We start from the raw sequence: 19,564 nt of genomic DNA, 5'->3' as shown, positions 1-19,564 counted from the left end.
CACTAAATAATAAAGGAGTGCTCTGTATGGTTTGGTGTATACTGACAAATATCCCATATTTCAAAATGTCTTATGGGGTACCGTTACAAATGATTTACACATTATTAAATTCACCAATGGGGGCATGGAGTCATCTCTTAAAGGCAGTGGACACTATTGGTATTTACTCAAAATAATTATAAGCATACAACCTTTTTTTTGATGAGAAACAGCTTTCTCTGAAGTGCCATAGTTTTCGAGAAAGAAGTAATTTTCCATGAATTTGATTTCGAGACCTCAGATTTAGAACTTGAGGTCTCGATCAACCATCTAAACGCACACAACTTCGTGTGACAAGGGTGTTTTTTCTTTCATTATTATCTCCCAAGTTCGATGACCGATTGAGCTCAAATTTTCACAGGTTTGTTATTTTATGCATATGTTGAGATACGCCAACTGTGAAGGCTAGTCTTTGACAATTACCAATAGTGTCCACTGCCTTTAAAAGTGAACTCTACTTCTATACGACACCGCGATCACGAGTTACAGCCACTGTTACGTCTGAGTCCCTAGATATAACTAGTTGAATATCACACAGTGCCCATTATGGTGCACAGACGATACATCAACGAATATGGATAAGCCCCATTATTTGTAAACCTTTCATGGCATTAATTGTGCATGTTAACGGTCGGGTTACTGCAATGATCGTGGTTTTACCCTACCGATGTACTCAGTACTTTCCCATCTTCAGTGAAACAAATCACAGCCAAACCAAACTGGGAAGAATATTTGCTTCTACTCTTTGAGTGCAATAATTGCCACTGCTGAAGTCGGTCATACTGGACACAAACCATGATAACCAAGTTGAACATAAATAACTAGACCTAATTATTGATGGTCTTTCGCTTCCAACTTTGCATTCTCAGAGGTGAGAAATACACACAATGAAGCTGTACTATACAATCAAGAACGACCATTATTTCCAAGTAAACATCTTCAAACTTTTCACATAGATTACTATGCTCAAAAATCTCCACCCTTCAAAATCCGCTTCAAAATCCGTGTCTGGGCCTTCCAAAAAAAATTGCAAAAGGTTTGCAGTCATCCTTTAAAATCGTTTTTGTTTGTTAAGCAGTGTCGCATACCACTGATCCAGACACTTTGGAAAGATGCACGAATGATTTATAATGTTCAACACATCAATTTTAACAAAAATTAATGTTACATTATTATGGATTTTTACAAGTTTGTCCTAGTTAAATACAATGCCCGCAGGGCTATGTTGTCAACAGGAACCTATTTGGTTTATTTTGACAAACTAATTCTAAACACGCCCAATCTAATAATACGAAAATATATTTTGAAGTCATATAGCGAACAGCTCCGGTGTTAGTAGACAATGGAACATTTTTTCCCCTCTAGATTAATGTGAAAGAGTGCTCGTCAATTGCAATTCGCACTCAAGCCCCCCCCCCTCCCCGCCCCCATCGCACCGAACCAGTTTTCATATTTTCTGAACAAAATGTAGCCGAACAGACTACCGCCCCCACACTGAACTCGTTCTCACTGTCTGAGAAAATGTAGTTTTGGTGCAAACGTTGTTATTCACACTAACACACTACTATCGTTTCGCAGTAAGATAGACTAGGCCCCTGTCCTCACGAGTGTGACGTCAGATGTTCAAGCTAGCAGCAAGACTGCATTTTTTTAGAACGTTTAGTGGGAACGAGTTCGGTGTGATGGGAGTATTAAACTTAATCCAAACGGAGTGGACGTATAAGTATCAACCTTTTTACGGTCTGTTTACGAACTTCATGGACGGGCTTGAACGGGCGTCATTTGGATGTACATGTGAGCATCACTGACCGGGTCCGTTTATATAGCAGGTTCATCCCGTTCACAGACATACACAGAGCTTTTTTAACTAATTACCAAGGTGAAACTGACTAGGGTCACATTATAAACATATTCCGGCTGCCAAAGCCATACCTTCCAGCCAGAGTCAGCCACCGACACCCGTTTTGCGATTTTTTTTCAGGACGATTTAGGACATTTTAAGAATTAGTTTGGTGTGACCCATCTTACACGCGCATTACTGTTTATTTTCTGGTCGGTCGAGTTCTGATCACCCCTTCTATACACGGACCAGTAAAACCCAAGAAAGAGGTATTAAATAACCCAAATAAGAGGATTAAACGTAAGTTCCCCGGACCATAGAGCAAAGCTTGGACCATCTATATCGACCCAGAAAGCACAAGCCTTTCGGCAAAAAAAAAAAAAACGATCGGCAAAGTTGAACCGATCGAATGCACGCGTTATTTACGTACGTGTTTTCTTGGTGTGTTTACCAAGTGACCTGTGCCGTGCCCAGAGCGCACCACGCGGGGGCCACAGCTCAACTGGGAGTCGGTCCCAGGGACCAAAACGGAGTCGGTACAGTGAAGAAAGCTCCAGGCTAGGGTTATAAGAGGTAAAGAAACCTCATGGAACTATCACGGAGACCATTGTGACATCAGAATATTGCCATCGAGAAAAAGGGGAGCCTTTCTCTGTTGCTAGAATCTATACAGTACAAACTATTTAAAGTTAACCTGTTGTGGAAGTGCATTGAGTTCAACACCTTTATCCTCAGGGGTTGTTCTTTAGGAAAGGAGCTGGAATGATCAATATATTGAGTGAACCAAATGCAAAAGGTTTGTATAGGGGAAAAAATAATCCCTGGTGAACAATGGAAGGCTTAAACCCTCTGTCCACAAAGATTAAACATGACAAAATCGTATTAGAAGTTGGTAGCTAAGGTAGGTATATGCAGTGAAGGGGATCAGTTAGAGGTGTGATGTGTTGCCATTGTAGGTTTGCAGGTCAACCAGCAAAAATTAATTCAGTTTCATAGTAACGCATTGAAATTCACGCATGTTTCCCTAATTCATTTCAACTGAGGTTTCTTTTAAAGCTACTAAGGAATTTAGTTTCGTTTTTCGTGCACACATGATTTCATTCTCATTAGGGTTTCAGTATTTTAATTGCATTATAGTCATTCAAGTCACAATTAAGTTAAGCATCTACTATGATTATAACCTATTTACTATATCACTGAGATGTTTGACCAGCTTCTTGCTGTTGGCTTTTACGCACACTGAGGGACCGTTGCAACTTTTGGGATTTGAAATTGATTTTTTTTTTATCAGTGGGTTGTTATTGAATTGCTCCTTTTTGACTGTTTAATGCTGATGCAGCAGGTCTTTCATATTTAGAAATTTAATGAGTTGGTGGCCAAATTGAATGATTTTATTTTATTTAATTTTCTGTTAAAGCCATTATACACTTTCGGTAAACAGTATTGTCCAAGTCCCACACTTCGTGTATCACAACTTATATATAAAATAACAATCCTGTGGAAATTTAGGCTCAATCGGACATCGGAGTCGGGAGAAAATAACGGGAAAACCCACTCCTGTTTTCGCGCGTTTCGCCGTGTCATGACATGTGTTTATAACAAATCCGTAATTTTCGTTAACGAGAATTTATATTGTTTTACCGTTTTCTCAAAAAGTAAAGCATTTCATGGACTAATATTTCAAGAGAAGTCTTTCACCATTACCTTCTGTAAACCCTGTAAATTATTTGTAAATCTGTGAACTTTTTTTTTTCTGTACCGAAAGGGTCCAATGGCTTTAACGTTGACAATGTATAAGTGAAGTAAACACAAACAACCTTTTCTCCGCGAAAAAAAGGTTAATGAATGAAAACATACTGTTGTTGTTGTTGTTGTCTTTGCTGTTGTTGTTCACGTTGCAATCTTGACGTTTCCACGAACTAATGTAAGGTTAAAACGAAGCAAAATTTCAGGCTCCGTTTAAAGTTTCACCAGCCACTAAAGCATAATAGCAAGGAAACGCAAATAAGTTCCGATACCATAATAGCCTATACTCGGCGTATAGGCTCAGCAATATCCGAAGTTTCTCTTGAACAACGGGGTTTTAGGTGCAGATAAGCACACAACGTATGTCAGCAGAGAGGGTTACCAATGAAATACCACATCGACCACATTTTTATTTTTTATCTAGACAATCGCATCAACAACTTCACTGTGCGTTGACATTAACCATAGATCGTCGTGTTTAGAATAACCATGCACACACTGAATGTGACTGTGATATTCATGAGGTGAAAATTGAACAGCGTCAAGTGTCGGGTTAAAAATAATGTGTTCAGTCCATCCTCGCGCGGCTCAGACAAAAAATAACAGCTACCCTATACTCTACTCTTCAACACCACCAAAAACATTTCATGTAGGCCTACTAACAAACCATGATTTGCATGTAGGTTTTACTATGACTAGTGACTGCTCTAGTTTCAACAACAATATATTTAGATAGAACCAGTGATTTACATGCTGTAAGGTTATAGGGTTGGGGATATGGTTAGTGAAAATACACATCATGTGTCTGGGAACACATGGGTGTCGGAACATAGGGTGTCGGAAAATAAGAATGTCGGAATATAGGTGTGTTGGTTAACCATACTAGCCTGCCGATTACCATTCACGCAGGAAACGAAACATCACATTGTAAACTTTGTTTTTATTATAAGGGTTAAATTTCTTCTGTACCAATAATTATCTAATAAAAGCATTCAGACAAAATAATTTCAATCTATCACAAACAACCATAGTCCTGTATACTATTTGCGATAAAATGGTATACTATGTACATTCAATGTATTAATAAGTGTGTGTGTGATACGGTTACTCTAAATAAGAAAAAGACACGGACAATTTGAACGACATGGGTACAAACTGCATAACTAATGCACCATAGATAACACTTCTAAGTTGACTAGACCACACTAAAACATAAAATGATGAGAAAATCAATTCAGTTTGTCACTTCATGGATTTGTGGGGCACGCTTTTGAGCGATCTAAGTAGTTCCTCTGTTGACACAAGGGCTAACAGGCGAAGCGTCCCTGGCTTAGTGCAAACAGACCAACCACCACGCGACCCAACGCTGATAAAAAACAGCCCCGATAATCTCCCCCTAAAGTTTGCCCAAAGAAATCGCCTGCGTTCCCCTCAAGTGCATCACACAATGGGTAGGGAGCGCGTGCACGGAGTATGTAGCTCTACCAAGCTAAGGGCACGTGTAAAGAGACTAAAAAACAGGCTGGCGCCTGCCGTCCGTCTTTACTGAGCTCTTCTTAAGGGGGGAGGGGGGGTGCATGCTTGTCACACTTTCCAAGACTATTACACTCACGCGCGAGGGGGTGAGGCTTAGTACGAGAGCTCTTTTTATCTCACAAGCTTGAGATTTTTTGAAGGTCATCCCCTTTTTTTCAGGGGCGGATTAGCTATAGTAGCCCAGGAAAAAAAAATGGAATAACATGGTTATCTTTATTGAAGGAATTATTAACCTCGATTTGCAATGGGTGCTGCCAAGGGGAGGCTAATCATGTTGAAAAATTACACCCACTTATCAGAAACCACTCAGCGACTCTGATAACGTGTGTAGACAATATAGATAGACTCACCTCACAGTCGTTTCGTTCCAATTATTGTAAACCATTTTGGTGTTCTTGTTTCCCCCTTTTGAGATACGCCCGGACGCTATTAAAGTTATTTAGCGAGGATGATGTGTTACTTTCTACATTGTTCACACGTTGTTCGTGCTCTGTGGTTTTTAACACAATTTACAAACTTCACATAGAACCAGGGGTGGATTTCACAAAGGTAGTCCTAACTTAGGACTAGTCTTAGACAATGCTAAGAGATAGGACTGGTCCTAAGTTAGGACCAGTAACTCATCCTAACTTAGAACTGGTCCTATCTCTTAGCATTGCCTAGGACTAGTCCTAAGTTAGGACTACCTTTGTGAAATCCACCCCAGGTCCATGTACATGTTTACCTGACCTGAAGCAAATCATCATGGATGTAGTTTTCATTTCGGTAGTGAAGTTCGGTAGCTTCTAAGTTTACAAATCTGTTAAGCTCACGGTTTGTGAAACAGATTTGTACTCGCTGATAGCCCTTTTTTATTTTAAAGTCGGGTAAAAAGTATACTGGTAAGAAATTTAAATAAACAACTGATTATTTTAAATTTAAAAACTCACTAGTTGTAATTTTCCTTACCCAAAACTAATACCGTCAACGTGCGGTAAAAATCGTCCCGGACGCGGAAATCACGCTTTCACCAAGTTGTTGCGGTTTCACGTACATGTATGTTTGCTCGCACCAATGAATTTGAAGTTAGTCAATTATTTATTCAATGAACCACGGGTGGATAATTTTAGATCGCAGGCTCGGTACTCGCGCCTGGATCGTGGCAGTCAGCCAAAAAACCAATCCCCAGGACTCCCTGACTTTGCAATATTTCAATATTTAAGGATAGGTTTCGGAATAGGTGAGCGAATCTTTAACTGGGTGGACAAAATGTATTAAACCCATCCCAAATGGCCACTTAAAACGATTACAGAACTTGAAGAGGGTACATGGAAAACTCTGCTACTGCCTTGTTGTTGCCAGCCTAGCTTGAAGCATTACAACTATACATGTACATGTACATCTTTCAAAAGTCATGGCAAAAGGCTGTAGGCCCCCTTTTGTGTTGGGATGTACACTAGGGGGATACCGTTTTCGAATGGGTGAGCGCTTTGGTGTTTTGTGTATTTTTAAAACCTTACTAATAGAGAAAATCGTACAGATACCGGCACCTGTAATTATGTGACCTACAATTAAATCCAACAATGGCGGCTGTACAGACCGATAGAAATGAAGTTATACCTCACTAAGGGCGTTTGGCCTCAACAAATTATGGACATAGAATAAAGGTTTGTGAGTGTGCTATTGTGTATGTACAGTACAGACATGGGTTATACATTTACCTGGTGAAAACGCCTGGCGGCACCACAGTGGACTATGGTTGAGATTTAACCTCCCGATAACAATATTCCCCCAAATCGATGGTTCAATCGACCCCCTTTGTCACCCGTGAATGGAGTCCTCAGCCAATAGAAACTGCTGACTCCCAAGGTATTTGGGCTCGCACAATGGGGGAGCCTCTCTTTACCTGAGTGAATACACCTTTGGAACCCGGCACGCGAACTCACGCGCCTTTTGCACGGGTCGTATACTCCAAACACGCCGTGGTAACCACACGCCACCCCCGTACCATTCGTGCGAGCAAACAAAAGCATTTCCGGACTTGTAAGGTGCACGCCCCTTTCTATATCAGGGACCGCCAACAAATTTTCAACAGCAAATTTTGGCATTTTGAAGAGCTTCGATCAAACATGCAGCATGACTTTTAAATACGCAAAGTTCAAACGAAAAGTCATCACTCAGCCGCACGTTAAATAGCATTCCAATTTACATACACAACACATGGCGTGAATCCTTATAGGTAAAGTTTGCTTTCTAAGAAAATTGTATTCATAAGACGACAAAATATTAAAATATAAACACTTACGTCAATTCCTCACGGAGAGAAAGCATGTGCTGTAGACATTTATCATACTGCCTCCATCTTGGTATTGTTCCTCGTATCGAATAACAATAATGAATGCTAATAATAATCATTTTGCAAATAGGAACCAGACTATTTTTGTTCTTCCAGCCTCGGGTTGGTAACATTGAAATCAATGGGAGAAATTCAAGATGGCTGCACCGTGATAGAGGTCTATTGAAGACAAAAACCTCGTGAGTGTTGGCACTAATATATTACATATGACCCCATCATCTCTGTCTGCCAAACTGAAATGGTACCATCACCAATGTGAAAGCAAATGCCAAAAACTTCTATATCATTTTTAAAGGTAGGCCTACTTCCAAATTGGTAAAAAAAAATTGGCAGTTCAATGGGTGTCCTTAAGCGCCCATAAGGCGCAAGTTGTATAACAGTGCATTGTAAAGGCATACTGTGTGCGAACTTTATGCAGTTCATCGAGAGGATTTGGAATTTCTGTACACAGGACGTCTCGCCTGCGGGCGACATAGCAACTTTGTATACGACTATAGTTCACGAATTTCACCAGTAGTTACTTTCTCTCTGAATCACACAGTGGTGAAATGTGATGTTACTATTTACTGTTTTCATTCATGGTTTTAAAGTTCCTAAATTTGTGTAGGATCATGATTAAGAATGGTTGATGAAATTTGAAAGAAATGTAAGGGTTTTATTCGTACAAGCAAGAAAGGCATATTATCTACCCAATGTTGCAGTCATTTTATGAATCACAGTATACAGCCACTGTGCTTATGTCATAAACTGCGATGATTTTGACTGACATTGTTTAAAACCACTCAGTCGGATAATAGAGAAGATCTAGGTCGTATTTTTCTGATTTAGCTTTATCTGGCTAAGCTGATTAGCACAAATTTGATTCTTAATATAATGGTATTATGTAACCTTTTTGCAGTTATCGATATCAGTACTTCTTATAATTTTTATTATGAATTGTCAGAAATGATAAGACACAAAGGCTTTTGCTTCACAAATGAACTCAGTCGCGAATTTGTTCGTAAATGAGGGCGATAATTTTTTTAAGTTCTAGGAATTTTCACATGGCTCTTTTCGAAGCTATTGTCTTGGCTACGGTTTAAGCCCAGTTAAAACCTTTGAAAACATGCACTTTTGGTTATACAAGAGAAAGGCGGATGGAAGCGGGGTAGCTAAAAATACAGGTTTTCGATGCAACGCATAACCCCCCATAGCTGTGTGACAGTCAATCTGGCCATAATGATTTAGTATGGGAATGAGGTGTGCGTATAGGGAACCAGACCAGAATGAGCCACACTGTCAACTCGGCAACTAAATTTAAAGTTCATTCATTTTTATGCCTTTTAAAGTGATGGATGGGGAAATAGTCTGACCCCACTTTGGTTTAAAGGCAGTGGACACTATTGTTAATAACTCAAAATAATTATTATCATAAAACCTGACTTGATTACGAGTAATGGGGAAAGGTTGATTGTATAAAACATTTTGAGAAACGGCTCCCTCTTAGTGACGTAGTTTTCGAGAAAGAAGTAATGTTCCACGAATTTGATTTCGAGACCTCAGATTTAAAATTAGGTCTCGAAATCAAGCATCTGAAAGCACACAACTTCGTCTGACAAGGGTTTTGTTTTTTTATCTCGCAACTTCGACGACCAATTGAGCTCAGGTTTCCATAGGTTTGTTATTTTATGCATATGTTGAGATACACCAAGTGAGATACACCAAGTTGACAATTACCAATAGTGTCCACTGTCTTTAATGCAAATCAGTGTCTATATTTTATATATATTTTAGAATACCTTAAACAGAGAACACTGCTGGCCGAATGATGAATATACAAAGTGCTCGTCGGGTTGCCTGTACTTTATACTGCCAATCCCATTGCTTGTTACTTTTAAGACAGACAAAGTAAACAATATCGGCACTTTCTGAAGCATGAAGTATCATAATTGAACAACAGTTATCATTATTTACATCTTATTATTTATCCAAACCCAATTGTTTCGAAGGAAATTCTTTCTTAAAATAGTTTATACTGTATTAGCTGCAACACTTCTCACCAATAAGTTTTAAACCTGTGGTAATTTTGGCTCAACTGGTCATCAAAGTTGCAAGAAAATACCCGAAAGTAAAAACGCCATTGTTGCATAGATTGGGTGCTTTCAGATGCCTGAAAAAGGCTTCATGCCTGAAGCCTTTCTAAGATTTTAACTTTGGGGTGGATATTTACCTCCTTCTCTAAAACTGCATTACTTCAAATGGGGTCGTTTCTAACAATGATTTATAACAGCTCTAGGCACCAGTGCTTTGAACCAAGTAAGCTGTTATGGTAATTAACTTGTTGTATAGTAGGGACCAAAAGTACACCATGCCTTTAGGGGCAACTATAAAGTTGGTCAGACCTAGGTTGAGCTGAAATTAAAAATATTTTGCTTGGTACCGTTATATTTACAAACCCCATTTAATAACACGATTTCTCTAATTATGTTCAACTTTGGTTTTTAATTTAAATTTTGAGAATTTGAACGACAACATTACAGTACCAGAGTTACAAGAGTGGATGTATACTGTGGAAACTTCTCAAAGTCAGTACGACCGTCACCTATCAGTATTTTTGTTTCGCGTGACGACTTACAGACCCACCACCAACGTACCGTTGTCTAGTGGGTACACACGGTATCCGAATCTGACGATCGGACGTCCAGACAAAGACCCGGGGTGTACGGGTGGGTCTACGGCGGCATGGCTCGCTGAAGACAGGGCTGGATCCAGCGCGTCGTTTTTTACGCTCCAACAACCCTTCCACAAAAAAACTTGGAGGCTTTGCCTGTTTCTCTCCCTCTCTGTGTAATTTTGTAGGCCAAGGTTGGAGATGCAAACAATTGGCAGATTTGGCTATAGTTGTTAGATGAATAATAAATGACTCATTTGAGTAGAGTGGTTAGCTCAATACAGCTTGTTTTTGTTCAGATTTCTTTAATTGTTTGTCTACTGGAGAGGATGTATAAGACTGAGTGAACAACAACGTGACTCTACTAACAAAATATTTCTCGATTTTCAAGCTTATTATTATTTTTATTAATGGAAAGAATAAAGGTGTTTGTTTTTATAAGAAAAGTTCTAAAACATTTATATTGGCAGTAGAACAAGATAAATAAACAAGACAAAACACGAGATCTTATCATAATATGACTATGATTTGCAAGCTAAATATTTCCATACAATCCTAAGTTTTTAATCTATGACTGAGCGCTGATTCAACAGAAATTACAGTTGATAGTGGATTTTATTGCATTTCGCTTTAAGCATGTTGCCAACACTTGTGATAGTTATTGCCAACGACCAGTATGCGCACTTTATGGGACCCAACATGTACATGACATAACAAACCTGTCATTGGATACATGAGTAAATAGTGAAACAATCCTTGATACGCTTTCACTGTTTTCAAACATTAGGTTTTGACATCGGTAGATCGAAATTAATTGGTTACTTATTAAAAAAAAAAAAAAAAAAAAAAAAATGGCCTTTCACGAAAAAATACTTCGAGAGAAGTTTCCCACCACCAGTATTATATCATTGTTTAATTTTGCAAATGATCGCACTTACATTTTCAACCATATCAAGTTTATGCACTGTTTGGGAGAGATATCTTATTCGCATACTCATCTAATTCAATAAAAATTAGAATGTAATTAAACAAGTGGTGAGAAAAATATTCCAAAATAAAATAAAATAATGAATGTAAAATATTCGTCACTGTCAGTTCTTTTATTAAAAAATAAATTTATTATAAGTTTGGTAGTCTATCAGAAAGTTTACATTAATGATTAATTTTCGTAATAATAAGACTTATTTTAAAGACAACATACAACAACAAAAACAACAACAATGCAATAAACACTAAACATATTCCCACAGAATAGTCCTTGAGTTGTTCAAGCAAAAGCCTGACCCGTGCCAATTCACAACTACGAAACCGACGTTTTTCAACTTATTTTTAAATTATTCAATTTTGTGGTTTCCAGGCGTTCAATGCGTCCGTTCTCCAGACAAAACTTCGTTCGTGCTCATTGTTAAGATCAGACATCGTGCACAACGTCACCACAAAGAAATCAATGTACCGCCCTGTATACCCGAAAAACAACTCCGTCGAGCTTTCCTGCATGCATAGACCAATGTCGCAGTGAAAAAAACTAAAATGTTGTTTTCATTTATTTGATTATAAATGCTATTTAAAGGGTTTTTGGTACATTTTGAAGATCATTTTTTTTTACCATAACATCAATCCTTATACTCACTGTGAATAATGATGAGTCGCCGTAAATACCGGTACTAGTAAATACGTTGTACGCAAAAATAAATTTCGTGACATAGTTTAACCCATTTCGCAAAAAGTACAGCACCTCAGCAAGTATAAATTAAGGGAAGCTTTCTACCATCAATATCTTCAAACCGTGTACGTTTAATGTAGGCTAAATCTGTGGACGTGTTTTGTGTCGTACAAATGAGTACCCACATCCTTTACTAACCCAACCCTGTCAATTTATGTTTTCCACTTTGCCTCGTGAAAGTAAGACAATATTCTCCTCAGGCACATCCTTGAAGCCGCCCACCAACCCTCGGAAATATAATAATCCCTTTTCAAAACTGTCCTTCAAAAAAACGAAACAAATATGGCTGAAGTCCAAAAGTTCACGACCTTAGACCTTTCACATATGTATGCTCTATAACCTTCGACGGAATTAAAAGTTTTTAATCCTTAGTTAACAGGAATTCCACTTGTTACGGTCGCACGCGTCACGCAATATAATACGTATACTACTGCAAAAACTTAATTTTTTGTACCCAAGAGAGCATCAAAATTTACAACAAAGGGTGTTAAAATAACACTTATTTCTGCCAACCGAATTGCATTGGTGTTATATTAACACCCCGTGGTGTTGATTTTAATTCTAACTTTGGTATCTATGAGATAACACCTATGGTGTCAATAGTGTACTTGAGTCGATAACCTTAAAAACAAACTAACTTTGAAACCTTTTGATATATTTTGTGTAATACCTGCTTTCCTCTTTAGTTTTTCCGTCATTCAGTTCCCAAAAGACTGTGTTTTTTTCTGATGAGCAAAAAGAAATAATTATTCTTTTTGAGATTATGTTGAACCTCTCAGAAAAGGGTCAATCGATAAACTCCCCAAACAAATAAAACAACAAATGTATAAAAACAACAAATCATTCAGTGAGACAATAGTTACATAAACGTGCTTTACTTTATTAAACTCTTTAAAAAAAATTATCGTAGAAAACAAGAATCGTATTTACATGAACGTCCTAAGGATGTATTATTTATTATTCCTTAATATACAAAATAAACCAGCAAAATGACTCCTAGTTTGTAACCATTCATTGTCAGATCCGAGTATAAAAATAAACTTTCAGTTTTGATTTTGACAAACAAATATTTTCCTCCAATTCTCCGGAGAGTTATTTCCTCGTTTCGATTGGTAGATCTTTCCACAAATTATGGTTATTATTATTATTATTTCTATCTTAACTAAACACACCAGGCAACGATAAATATTAATGTGTATTGACGCCGTTGATAAAATACCTGGAAGTATGCAAATTATCGGTACAATAATTCCCCCCCCCCCCCATATTGATACCTTTAACGTCATAATAGTTCTATATTGAGAGACTGTAATTCTCTTTTAACAAATTTGAAACTAAACTTGACTTTAGCTTATATCTGTGAATTGTTAGTCTCATAAAATCTATCAAACTTACAAACTCTCATTATGCTAAAGTATTATTCGGTTTCCATGAAGGGTGAGGCACCAATTAAGTTTCCGAAGGTTGTCCCTTATTTATTTATGATTAATTCATTGATTTTGTCAGAGTATTTTAAAGCACATGTGTAATTTTTGTCAAGCTCGATAAAGCCAGTTGAAAAACTATAATAAAAAAAAATCGAATTACTTGAAAATTGTTTTTAGTATTCAAATGTCACCGCTGAGAAAACACGTAAATTTGGTACAAGCTAACGACGTCTGTACGTCCTATTAAATTATCCGAAGTTATCTGAGTTTTCTTGCCACATTACCATATTTGTCAATGTCCTTATGCCTTGAAAACCGTGCAGTATAAACCTTCACCAGCATTGCTTAAACATAAATCCATAACCAAAGGGAAAACAGTGACAATTAATATGAATTTAAAAACAATGAAGCAATCTAAAGTCCCTTAGTCTTTCTCCTCAGATTCTTAACGTTAAGGCAAACTTCAATTCGAAATCATTTGTCCCTAACCGATAATAAAATTAACATATCTACCATAAAAATGGTTTCAATAATAAAGGCAGTAGGAAAGAATACTCAGCGAATTCCGATAGCACACAATTAACAGTCAGCACCATCGCCCTCACTGTTTCAATTAACATCCACATTATCTGCTCCTTTTCCAGTTATTTGTAAGGAAATATGGAAGTGTACAAATTTTGTGTAATACCAATTCTCTTTTAGAGGCGTCTAGGTACTGTATAGCCCAAAACACCGCACCATCGTACTTTACTCTACATCATTTTTGAGTGAAAAAGTTGGTTGACAGACCGCTGAAATTTTACATAATTGTATTTCATAACATGACAGAATGTACCGAGTTTTTTTTTTTATGTTTCAAGCCTTTGAAAAACTGCCTGATCTCGAGTTAGAACTACAAAGAGTCAATTCAAAGTGGAAAAGTATCTATAAAATCTCAATGATATAAAAAATATGTTATATAACAATGCTTTAAAACTATAATTAATCGATCGATTTCCTAAAAAAAGATAATCACTACAATAGAATGGAATGCTGACTTGAGCGGTCGATATGCAAATCAATTGTATTGATTGATTTGCGATACACAATTTGTTGTTAAAAAATGAATACATTATGTCAAAATTTGCATGTATTATGTTCTCTCTGTACAAAATAATATATTTTACAATATTTATTATTATTTACAAAATATTGGAAGGCACGCTAAGTATACGGTCATAAAGCGAACAAACAGGCACTTCATAAATTATCCCCTTTTTAGTATAAAAAAGTATTACAAAATTAAACTGCATGATTCAATAGTTGTTTGCGTAATGAAACAGTTGCAAATGGATAGGAACACATGATCTCAACAAACAAGTTGTAACTTTTTGAAAGTAAGCCTGTTTATGTTGTCCACCAATTAACACTTTTCTAATATTTGTCTTTTTGAAAGAAATTGTACAAAATATCGGCAACGTGAGTAGCACGCGAAAGTAGCTGAAGACAGTCAGTGAAATGTTAGTTTTTGAAGATCTTACGTTTGAAGGGGGAATAATAACTTGTTGATTTCCTCCCTTTCCAAACAGGGTCCCACTGAACGCTATGTCTCTCAGCCCGAGTTCGGCATGCCTACTCCCCGGTACCAGCACAGTCATGAGCGGTGTCCTAGCGCCTCGCGGTCCCGCTAGAGTTTCTTTGTTCACAACGGCCCGTTTCCCGTACGGGAGAACCACGGTGTGGTTTTCCCTCTCGGTGGTCGGCTGCGATCTTCAAAGCTCTCGATGGTTGTTGATTGGCAGGAATGCGCGCCTGACGCAAGCGACGTCGAAGATTGTCATTGGTCACATCTTGCTGGGGACACGCCCTCTCCTATAGAGAACACACAAGAAAAGAAGAAATATCAATGAGGGTTGAAGGATGAATGGCAGAAAAACGCGGGAGAAGGGGGTAAGGCTTGGTTACAATTCTACTAGATAGATAAAACCTAAACGGGTATACATAACAGAAGAACAAAGAAATGGGCTTTGCTTAGAATGAAATTAACTAAATTACAGGATTTCCATTATTCATAACAATAAACAAAATCTTATGAATAATGTGATGTTAATTAGTGAGTCGCATTAAAAACAACTGAACGATTAGTTAAGTTTGATTGTGTGGGGTTTTGAAGAGTTACTTGACGACTAAAACTTTTGTATGACATATCATCGTTGTGTTTTTTTTTTTTGTAGGTTTATTTGGTCACTTTTACATTCCTGCAAATATTGTTTGCATTTTGATACACAATAATTTTTTTAATACAACTGTTTTAAATACAATTTTAGAAATTCCTTTTGTTGTAAGGCAAGGACTATCTGCACCTTACGCATTGATTGGTTTTGTCAGCAAGTGTTTACGTTGTATTAGTAGCGGTACATGAAAAAATAGCGATGGCTTTCTGAACAATTTTTTTTACAACAACAACAAAATGATAAAAAGATTTGGGAAAAAAACTGAAAAATGTTAAATTCAGCAAAAGCAGTTAGTAAGGTTTTTTTTTAAACACATGTTTTTTAAAAAACATTACAAAAGAAAAGCACAATTTCGAAAAAAATTACAAACTTTAAACTAAAATGTCACTATCAAACTTTTTTTGCAGCAAACAAATCCACCTTTTACGCATGTTGAGTTAAAAAAAAAATTGCGCATATAAAAAAAAAAAAAATCTATCCAATAAAAAAGCCAATTGGACTAAATTATCATTTTCAAATAAAACTGTGTAACTTCTTTATTTAGAAAAACAAAATCAAACTTCATGAATATTTAATTATTTAACTCAATCACGCGGTATAGTCTGATTGCATTGCGCTGATCGCACAATAACTCCGAACAGTCTTTGTAAACACAGACCCGTTCGGGGAATCGGTACCGGTAAAAATCGTTTTACGACCCGTCGCGCCAATCAGCGAATCACGCTACTTAAAATGAAGTATGAATTTTTGATTGAATAACTAAACAGGTTTGTTGTCTTAACACGCGAGTTCACCATAAACAAGGTTGTTAACGACTGATGTAAATAAAAAATATGTGTTTAAATAGCCACCATGTTAATGCAGCCGTAAACAGGTCACGACGCGTGCAGTTAGTTTTACGTGAACATTATTGCCGTTTATGGGCTATTCGCCACACGGCATTTTTAATAGTCGTTATAAAATAAAATTAAGTACCGGCAACACGTCTAAAACCTAGAGTTTTTCCACCAACAATAGTAACTCGTATTAATAAAACCTAATTAAAACCACTCCAGTGTTTTGTGTGTAGAGAATTCAAAATAGCAACGATCAATTTAATTTTTGTAGTTTTTTTAAATCGTGTTTTGTGTTTTTGAGGCCAGCACCATGCCATCATAGAAATAATCATAAATTGAATGTAGCAGAATACAAAAACCATTGCATGAAGTATTTTTTTCCCTTTTTTTTTAAACTTAAAACTTTGCTGATGTCAGATTTGGCAAGCGTAATTTCCTTAATTTTAAGCACTTCATGAAATCAATTAATTTAACGAAAGAGAGAAAACACAAGCGGTAACTTACCATAATAAAAACAAACAGCATCATTAATTGTTTCTCAGCACGCCCCATTCATCGTAAACCAGTCTGTGAAATTAACAAGTTCTTCTTCCTCCGGTGTGAGCACCTCGCTGGATGACGACTCGGGGGAATAACTCGATGGCGACGGCGAGCTTGTCAGTGAACATGTCGGTGAGAGGGAACTGTTGTTGAACACGGCGTTCACAGCGTCCGTCTCGTCCAAAAGATCCTGCAACTGCTTAATATAGTCCACGGCCGATCTCAGTGTTTCTACTTTGCTCATTTTCTTGTTGGCAGCGCCGTTTGGGAGTTGTTGACGAAGGCTGGTGAAGCCCAAGTTGACAAGTTTCACTCTGTTTCTTTCCCTCTCATTTCGGCGGGCTACGGCAACTGGAGGAGTTTGCTGCAAATAGTTGAAATGAATTCGCCGTTTGCAGCGAACAAGTTCAGGCTGATTGGGGTCGGATCGGTCGAGACGTCTCTTTGTGACGCGTTTAGGTAGCGCCGAGTTGACTTCACTCACCAACTGCTGCACAGCTTGCTGCAGAAATTTCTGCGAGTTTTCCATACTGATGGCCATAGTAGTTTGAAGGAACGGTAAAACAAAAAAGTTTCTGCTAAAAAGTTCTCGAGAAACAAGTTTCTTGCGAGATGACTTGTCTGGCAGGAAAAATAATTAAAAGTTTAGTTGCGAGAGCAAGGGGTTCAACCTGGCCCACCAATGGGTGCATTTACGAATAAAATTTGGCCCATGAGGGTACAGTGAATATATAGTTTGGTGCCGCTCCCTTGCTTTGGATAAGTCCCTCCCACTAGCTCACCTAATTCAAAACCCTGCACCCCTCGACGACATGGCTCGTGCGGGCTGAATAGAAGTTGCAGCTCATTAAAGACTTGTAGCGTCCTGTCGCGTGAGTAATTTGCATATGAATGGCTTGCCGACCAGGGATTACTCCAAGCTAGGTCACAAAAGGATGTTTATCTAAATTATAGTACCGCCAAAGTGTCACTCACGTGGACCAGAATATCACCGCCGATTGAACAAGCATAGAACAACAAAGTTCGGTAAGGTAAGGGCGCCCCAAAAACTCGTACATTGTCACTTGGTACTGCCCGGTCGCGTGGGCTATTGGATTTTTTTTTTCACCATTCCTGGAATACAATAGAGACCCCCATATTGCTAACGGCATTGTACACCTTTTGTGCACTTTAAGACACCATTCAGGAGCCGCTCCTCTCAGTACCAAAATGAACTTAATTATCAGCGTCATACTGTGAAGGGGCCGAGACCACTCTCATAGGTCTATACTTGAAAAACTTGTAAGTTCTTCAAATAATGGGGTTGTGTGTGTATGCAGACCGAAGTGCTAGGATAATGTGGTTGGGCAAATGAACATTTACATAAGAAAACTACAGTTTCAATGTGTCACGTTCAACAGAATTTACCAGTTTTAAAAGCTCACACACAATCATAGACATACTGTATGCAAGTTTGTCAACTTATATCTTCTTTTATGGGAACCCAAAGCACAGGAAAGTTTATATCGAGAGTTTGGAAGGTTACCTGCTAATAAGCTAGATATGTTCTGATACCATAATTCGGTTTTGAAGTGGTATTCTCACCAACATTTCACATTTGTACAAATATTATATGAGTATTTTAGTTGAAACCAAACTAGTGCTATCAAAGATAAGCTCTATACATGCAACCTGTACATGCCAACTTTTACGTTGGGCATAATCTGTATTCTCATGGATTCCTTTGTTTGGTGAAAATCATTGGATTTCATGCTAGGCTCACAGGTAAGCAGTGACCTGGCAAACAACGCCACCCTATTGGCTAATCACCAAAGTGTCGCGTGTAGGTGAATTACAACGGGCCAATGAAAAGGCTCCACCACACTGACCTTGCATAAACAATGACAATGGAGCCACACGTGCGGAAAACGTTTGTCTGCGATGTGGGCACTATAAGATTTTAACGATAGCCAGGTAACGGTCTTTGGCGTCAGCAGTGCGGTTTCGAAGCGGTGGTTGAGATAACATTGTTGACTTAAAGAAAACAAAAATACCTTGACCCTTGAATGGTAGTTTGGGACGATGGCGTATTTATCCAAGTTTTGTTCCACCACCCTTCACCTTTTCCTCGCACGACAGTTGTACCCAATTTTTGTTGTATAAACAGCGTGACGAGTTTAAACACAGGGGGACGCGTGGCAAGAGATGAATAAGAAAAGAAAACAATCGGAGAAATAAAAACAGCTTACAAAGGAGAAGTACTTTTCTTTTTGAGCCATTGTACGCCGACCAAATCATAATACATGTGACTATAGTAAACTAACGTTTAGATATTATTTAATATTTCATATTATGTGTATACATTTATTTTTTAAATATAAGTTCTGAGTCGGGACGTGTCGTTCACCACTGGTTCTTTTCAGAACCAACACTACTCAAAAAGAGGTATTCACATGGTGTTACCGCAAAAACCTCATTTAGGTAATATATATTGTTTTTCAGAGACAATTCACAATCGACGATTATCGACTTCTCAACCAAAATTCCCTTTTCACTCCAGAACAAAACAAACACAAAAGACAACACAATAATCACTTAACTGTAAATTTTGGGGGAAAAACAGATGAGTGCACAGTCATTGTGTAATATCAAGCATTCCATAACGGTAGTAGTGAGTCCGTTAGTTGAGTCTCAGTCAAC

General features: G+C 37.8%; 1 protein-coding gene across 2 annotated transcripts in view; it reads right to left on the bottom strand.

Moving 5' to 3' along the window:
* Positions 1-12,743: 12,743 nt before the first annotated feature.
* Positions 12,744-19,564, bottom strand: part of LOC139940068 (achaete-scute homolog 1-like) — a 42,242-nt gene continuing 35,421 nt past the window's right edge. Inside the window, exons 2-3 of one of the 2 annotated variants that reach the window (XM_071936301.1) lie at positions 16,850-17,506; positions 12,744-15,147 (exon numbers count right to left, since the gene is read on the bottom strand). In XM_071936301.1, coding sequence (XP_071792402.1) covers positions 16,884-17,426 — 543 coding nt within the window. In that variant the 5' untranslated portion in view covers positions 17,427-17,506 and the 3' untranslated portion in view covers positions 12,744-15,147; positions 16,850-16,883. Of the gene's footprint in view, positions 15,148-16,849; positions 17,940-19,564 lie in introns of those variants that run through there. The other variant, XM_071936302.1, reaches the window with a different exon arrangement.

Source organism: Asterias amurensis, chromosome 7 (genome assembly GCF_032118995.1).
Source record: "Asterias amurensis chromosome 7, ASM3211899v1".
NCBI lineage: Eukaryota > Metazoa > Echinodermata > Asteroidea > Forcipulatida > Asteriidae > Asterias > Asterias amurensis.
The sequence above is the reverse complement of the archived record's forward strand: the minus strand, read 5'-3'. Positions and strand labels throughout refer to the sequence as shown.